The 11,425-nt window shown below is 43.9% G+C and overlaps 1 protein-coding gene across 1 annotated transcript; it reads right to left on the bottom strand.

The window, feature by feature from the left end:
- Positions 1-1,954: 1,954 nt before the first annotated feature.
- LOC118428598 (p53-induced death domain-containing protein 1-like) lies at positions 1,955-10,412 on the bottom strand. Its single transcript, XM_035838699.1, has 12 exons — positions 9,827-10,412; positions 9,417-9,521; positions 8,504-8,656; positions 7,583-7,733; positions 6,656-6,707; positions 6,018-6,180; positions 5,227-5,397; positions 4,547-4,735; positions 3,978-4,113; positions 3,433-3,568; positions 2,739-2,909; positions 1,955-2,108 (listed from the first exon to the last, which is right to left on the bottom strand). The coding sequence occupies exons 1-12, from the start codon at positions 10,340-10,342 to the stop codon at positions 1,955-1,957; spliced, it is 2,097 nt and encodes a 698-aa protein (XP_035694592.1). The 5' UTR covers positions 10,343-10,412.
- Between the last annotated feature and the right edge of the window lie 1,013 nt (positions 10,413-11,425).

Below are 11,425 nucleotides of genomic sequence, written 5' to 3'. Positions count from 1 at the left end.
GGAAGTGGATTCTTTCCGAAACGTCTGACCGTTTCAAAACCATATCCAGTTGCTTGAGTAACTATTTTTGGCGTATCTTATTACCTGGATGTCTAACCTACATCGACGTCACATATTAGCTTCCATTCACTTTCATGACTGACTGCCCCTTGAAATTTAAAGACAAAGAAGCTTAATGCTGATTGGCAGTGGTATAATGTCATCGTCACGTCATTAGAATGTCACGTAAGATAGATTTATCGATATCTCCGATTCTTCTTTCAATTTTTTGAATAAATGGACACCACGTAACAAGACTAGAACGCTGTTTCAGAAAGTCTACAAGTAACAACATCTCTTTTCCCTACGTCGAAACATCATGATATAGACCAGCTCAGCTGCTCACTTACATATATATATTAAATAGTAAGGACTAAATCAGCCAGTAGGAGAAGTAGAAGTTAAAAAGGCTACTCGGAAAAGTCCCAACTTGTGATATCTTAAACTACAATTTAAGACGTGGTATTCAATATATTTATTTCCAACAAGTAAGTGCAACAAATTAAGTAGCTTCTGATAGAATAGAATGGAAATTATGAAATAGTGCTTGTCATCATAGTAACTAATGCTTCATGGATACTTCGCAAAAGCACACTTATTTCAATAATACATTACTTAATTCATAGTATGACTCAGCGGAAGCGAAATTGCGATGTTAACAGCGCTTGCTCTTAAAACGACATTGCGCTAATCAACGTAGGCGACCGTGAAAGCAACGGTAGTTTGTGAACATTAATATTGTCACTATCTTATAACCCCAGAAAGAAAATGGACACAGACTAAAAGAAAATGTAGCCCTGGGGTACTTTGGATCATAGTGGAATCCTGAGAAAAATATAACAAATAGGTGGCCAGTGAGCTTGCGATCATCAAAGCCTTGAACCCTCAAGCTGGCAAGAGTACTCAAAGTCCTAAACTTTACATATATATCCCTGCAAATGTCTTGGATATTTACATAATAATGTATTAAGGACCCAGCAGATGGCGTGTGTGACTGGGATTGTACACGTTTCTTTGGAGTCTACTTGGAAAACTCGTAACAGTACATTTTACGCCAGCCTACAATAACTTACAAGTATACTTATAAGTAGTTCTTTGTCTAACAGGATTCAGTTATAAATGACACCCCCTTTCCATTAGAACGGCGCTCTCACCACGCTCTCTCTCCGACCTAAAATTTGACATATCGCTCAACGAATTGCATTTAAAAAAAACGAATCTTTTCACACTTTGTGTGTTTTGCTGTCTTCTCGGTCACACTTTTACATTTTGTATGATATACCCAGTGTGAAATTGAAGGATACACATATCCTATTTAGGTCGCAGTGAGAGCGCAGCACGATGTACAGAAAAAAAAGTTCTACATGAAAATTCTGCGCTACTTCTGAGCGACCGGTAAGTTGATCGGCAGGCTGCTGAGTGCCCGGATGCCCTTGCTGATGTCGCCCCCCTCCCCCAGTTTCCAGTGCAGCGGGGTGCTGAACTCCGCCGTTCCCACGTAGTACTCGGTATCCATGGCGACGGCCACGGGATAGCCCTCCTCCGTCTCCAGGGGCCGTACGAAGAACTCACGGTGGCATTTGTGTCTGGAGAGAGGGGTAAGGAGTCATCACGTCATATCCTACACTGGTGAAAGAATGATTCTTCGTCTCTACAATGGACTGTGGTAAATTTATGGACATGCTTACATATACACCCACAGATAAGGAGATAGAGGGAGAGAGAGAGAAAAGATAAGAGAGGTGGAGCGGGAGAGAACCATACTCATCGGACAGATACCTCCCTTGGCATGTTGTGTCTATATTTACAGAATTTCTGCTATTTTTTTCAACAACCTGTGGAGCCTGATAGAGGATAAGAACTCCACCTTATATGGACATTAGTATACTTAATATACGCATGTGTTAGCCCGACTTTACCTGCAGTTGTATATGATGGTGACCCTGTCCCCCGGCCAGGTCCCGCGGGGCCGCACGTTCCCGTCCAGCGTCACCTGCACAGGCTGGCCGTCCTGTAGGAACACCGGCTCGGTCGGCTCCGGACCGGTCCAGCCGTTGTTGTCCAGAACTCTGGAGAAAAGTGAAAAAAAGGAAAATGGCTATGATTAATAAGGTTACCAACCTACCTTGTTCGGTTTATTAGACTTTCGAGTCGCTGTCTTTGGTGCTGAAATGCCACCAGTTGACTTTGTTATCGTCCATAGCATCTACCAGTTACACCGTACCGAAAGCCTGATATTCTCGCCGTTGTTGTTCAAACCTCCGTAAGAAACTCAAGACACAGCCCTTGCCCTTGGTGCTGAAATGCCATCAATCGACTTTGTTGCTATCTACAGTGACTACACACAAACCCTTAACGTTTCATCCACCCAAATACTTCCCAGAGCTTTACAGCATGCAAAACTAAAGACACGATGCTTAAGTCCTTGGTGCTGAACTGCTATCAAACGACTTTATTGCTGTCTACAATAAGTGAAATTAAACGTTTTGGTACATTCTGAGTTGATATACAGCGCCTGGTTAGTTGTTCCCTCTTATGTTCCCTTCTGCTATAGCAGAGAAGCGACTGTATATAGTGTATGATAAATGTTGGAGCGAGAAGCGACTGTCTATAGTATATACTAAATGTCAGAGCGAACTACTATCCATGGTATCGAGGCTACAGTAATAAGACAGAACTCTCAAGGTTTGGCCACCCACCTGCTGATCGCGGAGGCCATTTCACGTGGCACGCACGTGATCATCACGTGGCTGCGGTCCCGCCGGTTCTGCTTGAGGATGAGGCAGGCCTGTGACCCTTCCCAAACTGCGTCCGCTAGGTCATACAGGTCCTTCAGGTCAAGGTCGTCTGCGGTCTCCAGCGCCATGTACCTGCAGTGACGTGACATCTTTATCACTGACAAGAAAGAAAGCATGAAAACATAGAAAAGGAGCGCTATTAAACTCACTAATACAATTTTGCCTTATATCTTACATTGGAACATCTCTGGACTTTGATTATGAACTGTAACATACACGTTACTCCATCTTGCATTGAATTAAGAACATTTCTTCATAAAATCATTTCTGAATCTTGATAATTAACTGCAACACATGCATGCACACATGTACAGAGAAAGAGAGTTGGAGAGAAAGGGAGAAAGAACGAGAAAGGAAAAGACAGAGAAACAGACAGAGAGCGAAACAGAGAGATTGATACCGACAGGCAGACAGACAGAGATACAATGTATAACGTTACACATAAACCACCCATAATGCCTAGGTCACGTTTCAAAACCGGGGCCTGGCCCGAAATCACAATTTTTCTTGTTACACAACTGTATTTTTCGTTTGGGCGAACAGCCCGGCCGGGCCCCATGTTGGAAATGTGACCTAAGCATGAGCCAACACTCACCCTCCACAGTACTTAGTGTCTAACAGCAGTTTCCCGTCCTCGCTCTTCTTGTGGCTGACCTCTGACGTCACGTCCGTCCACTGACCTTCAGCGTGCAGCAGGAGGTGAAGGTCAGCGTCAGACGGGGTGAAGTCACCTGAAGGTCATTCAAGGACAGATGGCTTTTATCAATAATAGAGAGGAGTGCGACGTTCCTAATTCAAAGTCACTAATAATAGGTCTAACAGCATACAATGTTAGACAATAAACCACTGCATTTATTTACATATTTTATTTCCAAAAAGGTAAGATCTAAGTCTAAGCAAGAAGGGGCGGAAATTGAAAATAAAACTCTGAAATCCTGTGCTTGAGGAGAATCCGATCTCCAACACGACAAAGATCATTTATAAAAAAAAAGGATTCACGATATGAATATGATATTGATCAAACCTCATAGTTCCGTTTCACGTAGCTTGTACTTACTGTACAAAAATAAAAATAAAAATGACGTGTTGTGCCCTAAAGGCTGTTTGTTGGTCATGCCAAATAAACAACATCCAAAATACCTTTCCGTGTGACGGGTAGGGAGATGGCCACCTTGAGGCGGAAGGTGCGCTTGTCGGCAGCGGGGCGCCACACCTCGACGAACGGCGACGCTCCGTATACGTGCTGGGGGTACTCACCAAGGACTATGGGTTTCACCTGGACGGGACAGGCGCAGATGGATAAAGGGAGGTAAAATTTATGGCGACAGTAGAAATGATGAATGAATGGACGGAGAGGCGGGTGAAAAGATTTGTCTTAAGGCCATCCAGCTAGAACGAATGGGTTTGTATATGTAAAATTTATTTTTGGAAACATGGATGCCGATAAAAGTTAGCCCAAATGATGAAAAATCAGAAAGAATATTGTAGCTGAATGGAGTGGATTCGCACTGTCTCAAAGGAATACCATACAAAAAGCAGAAGAGCAATACCAAACTGCTAAGCTATGTTCAGGCACTAGAAATAAGCCTGTACAGGCGAGGGCAAATCTAACGGCTTTTAGAAGTGATTGGAACGTTCCTTGCTGTATAATGTATTGAAGTCAAAACAGATGATCTTCCATCCCAAACGAAAGCGTCCTTAGTCCTTACCCTGAGGTTCACGTCTGCGTCCCCGACCACGCCCCGTTTGGGCACCTTGACGGTGACGTCATGCAGGGCGGTGGAGTGCAGGTCTGCTCCCTGGCTGCTGGACACCCGGAACTTGTCAGTCTTTAGTCGTGAGATGACGGCGAACTGAGAAAACTGGCGCACACGGGCCTTCACTAGACTGCCGGCAACCTGGGGAGAAATGGGTGGGACGTGGTAAAACCCATCTTCCCCCGTATCTGTATCTGATTTAATCTTACGTAAAGAACCCAACACACGTATCAAATCGTCTGAGGCGAGTCGTAGCAAAGGCGCATTGCAGTGTCCGTCACCTGAAAAGCGTAACGCTTTGACTTCGACATGAGATCTTGAAGTTGTTTTTGCATTTTGTTTCATTCTGCATGTCTTTCTAAATGAATATTGGTTCTGTTACGACTGTTGTAGGTCGAATAAGGGACGGGTTGGTTTCACTTACATTAATTACCTATTTCACGTTTAAGACGTCACCACGTATTGAAATGTAATAATTTTCTACCTCACCTTTGTAGGTACCTCCACCCATGGCGCCCGCACGTTCGCGGCTCGTGAGGGGTTTATCTTCACCACGATCTCATTTACACTGAGTCCCCCATCCCCAACACACCCACAGGTGTGCATCATAGAATACTAAGATCATTGCCCACCTTTGTAGGCACCTCCACCCATGGCGCTCTCACGTTCGCGGCTCGTGAGGGGTTTATCTTCACCACGATCTCGCGGCTCCTGTCGGCCGGGTCCGCCCAGTGCGTCATGGCCAGCGTGACGGGCTTGCGCAGTGGGTAGTTCCTGGGGCCCAGCTCCACAATATAGCTCACCTGCAGGAGACAATACACGTTATATTATTTTATACACAATTAGTTCCACCTGGACGATTGGCGCTTGCTGGCCATGCAGTGCGTCATGAGGAGATGGCCGCCTCTGGCAACCTGACGTAACAAGAAGAATGAGACGACCTAACCTAACACTCAAGAAAGTGCTGGAGGAAGAAGTTGGACGGCGACCTGCTGGCAGCCATACTGGACAGAGATGTCTGGAGCATCGTTCATATACATGTAGTACATACGAGGATGAACAGAACTGAACTATAACTCTAGAAGAAGAGGATGGTGGGGAAGATTGCGACCTTTTCATAATATGTCTCGTTTTCTGTCCGCACTTTCTAGTGGGACAGAAAACGGAACATATGACGGCGGTCCCGGGTTCGAATCCCGGGAGACTAGGGGGCTATTTCTACTCGCCTCTTGCATTTCAATTTCACAATAACTGAAAAAGACCATGATCAACACAAGTAGAAACTGCAAACATGATAACGATATATATAGAAACACAGAGAACGAAAACCAAGAGAAATGTCGCACCTAATAATAATATACATGTATATTTGAAGTCAACGATGCAACATTCTAATACTTAAATTCTGACAACGTTAACCTACCAAAATTTCGCGACTGCCCTTGCAAAGTGTGAGCGAAGATTTGTCGGGATTGACCAGTTTGAAGGTCAGGGAGGTCTCGATGGGCGTGGCCTTGCTGGGAACCCGGATGCTGCACTTGGCGGGAAAGTTGATGACCTGCTGCAGCCACTTCTTCAGACGATACCTGAGGAAAAGTTCGATCATTGATATGCCAAACAACAGTTACTCAAGCAATTAGATATGATTTTGGAAACGGTCAGACGTTTCACATAGCATCCACTATGATCGTTCTTCTGTGACACTAATGAAAGGTTTCAGATAGCATCCACCATCTTTTGTCAGTGACACTGACCGTTTCCAAAATCATATCAAGTTACTCAAGTAGCTGCTTTTTGGCTTACCTTATTACGTGGATGGCTAACCATCATTGACGTACATGTATCTTCTATCACTGAGTTTAAACGTGCCCTTTACAGTTCACATGCTATTCTTCGTCTTGTGCAATAAATGTAGATAGTCACTAGATACTGAAAGCATCCTTATGAGAAAAATGGGTCTCCGCGTTAAGAATGCTTCTGTGCGAGAATGTGTAAGAGATAAAAACTACAATGAACCAATTATCTGTGTATTACTGTTTCTAAAGACATCCAACCCCTTACCTGAATATATATCTGTAGTCCATTGTGCTGGCGTTACACGAGCTTATTCTGGCTGTAAAAGTAGAGAGAAATGAAGCCAACTTAACATTCATCATCATCATTATCATTCGCAATTCAAAACCATATTGAAATTGGAATTGAAATGGGTAATGCAATGATGAAAGTCTTTCGTCGTAGAAAAATGCCAATTACATGCAAAAGATGAGACAGACGCAGAATGGTTTAGGCCAGAGAAAAGACAGAATCGTCTCCGCCTCTGACGCTTTGCCAAAAAATCGCCCCACCTGTTCAGTGGCGTCGCGATAGGGGTCCCCTTATAATCTTTATTGACACGACAAAAGTACAGCGACTTTCGTAAGGTCTAACGTTACATGTATAACAACTACTTACAGTACAACTAAACACACATATGTGGATATCTATAGGTATGAATAAATCAACATATAGGGTCTTGCATGTCATTTACACCATTGGTTCTACGGTATAAACATTCGTGGATATATTTGCCTACTTGTACACAGTGTGGATTATCACCTCCCAGAATGTAGTTGAGTCTATCTATCGAACAGAGAGTAGCAGATTCTTTAGAGCTAGCGGATATGCTTCGACGTTGTGCACTTGGGAAAGGCACTATTCAAGACTTCCCTAGGCCTCTCTTTACTGAGATGAAAATGAGTACCCATGTTTGGTTACGGACGTCCCTCGGATAGGGCCGTGTTTGAGTTGAGCCACACCCACCAGACTTACAGAAAAGGGGTCCATCCCGATGTGAATGGGTGAAATAAATCAGCCCGGACATGTACCTTGTAGTCCTCAGTACAAACCTGGTGGGTGAAGCCTTGAGATGGTTTACCGGGTATGCAATACAAACAAACAAACAAACAAACAAACAAACAAGCAAACAGAGAAACAAACAAACAAACCCACCTAGCCTGGCCAGTTTGTGCTGGTCCCTGACCTGTCTGAGCCCCGCGCCCTTACTGCCGCACGGGTGGGGGTTCCCGTCCAGCCGCAGTTCCTTCAAGTTCATCTCCAGCAGCTGGTCAAGGTTGTCGGGCAGCTTCGAGAGTCTGTTATGCTGTACAGAGTTAACATACACGTACAGGTTATCATTTAGTGGATACGTGTTTTAAGGTTCATTACGTTTCAACAGACAACACAAGAAACAGTCCCTGAAATTAGATGCTGCCTGTACTGAAGTATTCAAAAGTTCAGAATCAAATGTGACCTCAGGTTCATCTCGAGCAGCTGGTCGAGATTGTCGGGCAGATTTAATAGTCAATTATGCTGTGAAGATTGAGCAGGTTATCATTTAGTAGATACGTCTTTTACTTTTAGTTTCATTACATTTCAACACAAGTAGCAGTTCCAGGGATTAGATACTGTCTGTACTGAAGTATTCAATAATTTAGAATCAAAGGTGACCACGTGTGTGCGTGGCGTCTGAGCCCTTCGTTGGCATGTTTCTTTTCTCGGCTTGATTCTTCACTTGTCCTTCGGGCACAGTTTACAAACTTTGTTCTCCTGTCCTGTGACTTCAAATCTTGCAATGTTTAGCTCAATTTTCTAATTAGCTTACAACCTATTAATAACTGCATTTTTATCACTGTGATTAATTAGTCAGTTAGATGTCTGGTCTAGTTTCATGATAAGTTGCTTTCCGCCGGAGGTGCCGGCCTTTTATAAAAACCATTACGAAGCTCCTAGATTTTTTTCAATCTGTAAAGCCTTGACAAATGAATAAAAAAAAAAAAACTTATTTGCCACAGTCTTGCGGAATGACTGTTATCCCTTGTAAACACTCATGCTTACACTACAAGGGTTAAGACCATGTTTGTAGTTCCTAACCTGTAGCAGCAGTACTCTGAGGTTCTTCAGCGTGCACAGTGAGTCCGGCAGCTGCTCCAGACGGTTGGAGAAACAGGAGAGCACCTCCAGCTCCTTCATCTCACGGATGGTCTCCGGGAGGGTGGAGATCGTGTTGTTCTCCAGATACAGCTCCTGGAAGAGAAGATTATTTTTTATACATGGCGATTAGATAATAATAATCATCATCTGGTGCATTTTGCCAGCCAGTAGGTACCCAATCAGTAATGAGGCTGTTTAACGTGGTCGAGGCACCTGCTCGAGCACGGGACCCCCGTTTTACGTCCCTCCCGGACGACGACTTCGTGGAATGACCATGCTTGGTCCGGCTACAGCAATCCGGTCGTCCTTGGTTGTGGGACTCCCATCCAAGAACTGTCCGGGCCGCGCGTTGCTTAACTTCCGAGATCTTAGGATCGGGTGTATCCAACGCGTCACATTAAAAACTAAGGTCTGATAGAATATGGGCAAGGAGGCTGCAGTTTGCCGGGTACTGCTTTAGAAACAAAAAATGAGGCATTGTCCAACGAAGTCCTATGGTTCCCAGGTTATGGGAAAAGGAGATCAGGAAAAGACCACCTCTAACATGCCTGGATGTGCTGAAGAAGGGCACATGAATACAGCCGGAAAGTATGGAAAGACCATGCAATATTGTGATGGATGCAATCTCTCCCTCTCCGCCACCCGAACCATCTTGATGGTTCGGGTGGCGGAGAGGGAGAGGCACCTGACCTAAGTCAAGTCAAGTCAAGTCAAAGACTGAAACTCGTGTTATTCATCAACGATGTTGTTCTCCAGATTCAGCTCCTGTTTAAGATTGAGTTTCTTTACATCTCATCATCTTTGATGAGGGTGTTAGCCAATTTAGTTACTATGTTGAATAAAAAAAGCCTACCTTCATGTTCCTCAGCCTCCCTATGCTATCCTGGATGAAGCAGATTTTCGACTCTCCCACTTGACTGGAGATACTCATGGTCTCCAGTGACGTCACTGCACACACCTTATTAGGAAGTGTCAGAGAGAAACGTCATGGCAGCAAACTAAAGTCTAGAGCGTGCCATTGTTATGCTTTTGTACATTAAACACATTTTATTTTGTTATCATAATACTATTAGCGTCTAATACCAGACTGTCTACATACATTTCAGGTCGGATTTTATTACATACAAGCTACGATAATACTGTTTCTAACATAAAGGAATTTTGAAATATGTGTTCTATGCGATGTCTCATATCTATATTTGCTACAATAGTTAGCTTGTTGCCAATGTTGGAACATTCAAGAAATAAAAGAGGACAACAAACCTCATCCGGAAAGTGGTCGAAGTGGTTCCCCGTCAAAATCAACACCTTCAGTTTCTTAAGTTGTGAGATCGAACCCGGAATCTCCGTGAGTTTGTTATACGCTACGGAAAGTACCTCCAGTTTGGGTAACCACCCGATGTCCTCTATCAGATATGTCAGGTCCAGTTTGTTCAGGTGCAGTTCCCTCAGCTCTCGCAAGTTACTCACCGCCGCAGAGAGCTGCGTCAAGCTATTGTCACTCAGATCTAAACATCTCAAGTTCTCCAGAAGGAAAACCTCGTCAATGATGTCGTTAAGACCGTTATTGTTTAATGTAAGACGTTCGAGACAGACTAAGGTGTTAATCTCTCGCGGAAGTTCCGTGATGTTGTTGTCGTGCAAGCGGAGGCGTTTCACCTCGGTGTTGCGGAAGATGTGCCTCGGCAGCTCTGACAAACCCTTCCCGCTGTAGTCTATGCTGTCCGCCCGCCGACGGGGGCCGCGAGGGGGTCGCAGGGCCAGCGTCATCGGTCCCATGTACGGCAAGACACACCCAGAGAACTTGTCAGTCTTATTCGCTTTCACTGGGCGTGGCTTGAAGAATGTATCAGCTTACAGATCAGACTGTGAACATTGTAAAAAATAATAATGTTATTTTGGTAATGTTTGGCTATATACCTATACTTTATGCTTTGTTATCAATATCTATTACGTTAACCCTTAACAGTGGCCAATGGCTAGTTGGGTAACCTTGGATGATTGTACAGCCAAGCAAATGAGGTACCATCCTCTGTAGTAAATGCTGGTTCGTGCTATAATTTTACTTGGTTACCACCGTTAGCAAGCGATGGGATTGAGCCAGCGTTCACTACTAAGAATGGTAGCACGGTTAGTTGCCTAGTAGTGTAGAACTTTTATTTTAGACCTCTTATGGATATTGGTGTACGAATTGGAATTTTCTTATTCCAAAGTTGCTTAGAAGACGTATCAATTTCATCCACTTTTTATGAGGTAAGAAAAATCTATATGAACCCTTGAACGATATTGATAACCGACGGCAAAACATAACATAGCGACAATGAAGGTAAAACAATATGTAATGTCATCATTGTTATTTGCAAACCAAGTCTTCGAGTCCTGCTTAGTTTTCAACAAATCTGTCTTATTCGCATCAACCTTTGAGTGTTTCTCCTTTCAAAATAACCCCTCTGCTCAGAAGTGTGTACACATGGCTTACGCGCCGCAAAACAAACACAGCATGGGCATGATTAACGTGGGAGACCCATTCAAAACTCTCTCGCTCTAAAGCTTCTATCTGATTGTTTTCTTACCTGAAATCGACCTGGGTTAGGTGAAGAAGAAAGAATTTAGATAATCCTGAGGAAATTGTGGCCCCAAAAAAGTTCTTAATGTTTTCCTACAAGACGAAGCAACCATGGCAGTGACTCATCATCTACGTTGTAAGGCGAGAACGCTGTTTGATAAAGCGATTTTTGATGGAGGCCGGACACTTGATCCATAGCAACGCTGGACTCCGTTGCCATGGTGCGGTCGCCATGTTTTAACACGCTGATACACAATCAACTCACTTCTCTCGCTAATGTAGGATTAAGGTAATGA

Source organism: Branchiostoma floridae, chromosome 13 (genome assembly GCF_000003815.2).
Source record: "Branchiostoma floridae strain S238N-H82 chromosome 13, Bfl_VNyyK, whole genome shotgun sequence".
Classification (NCBI taxonomy): Eukaryota; Metazoa; Chordata; class Leptocardii; order Amphioxiformes; family Branchiostomatidae; genus Branchiostoma; species Branchiostoma floridae.
The sequence above is the reverse complement of the archived record's forward strand: the minus strand, read 5'-3'. Positions and strand labels throughout refer to the sequence as shown.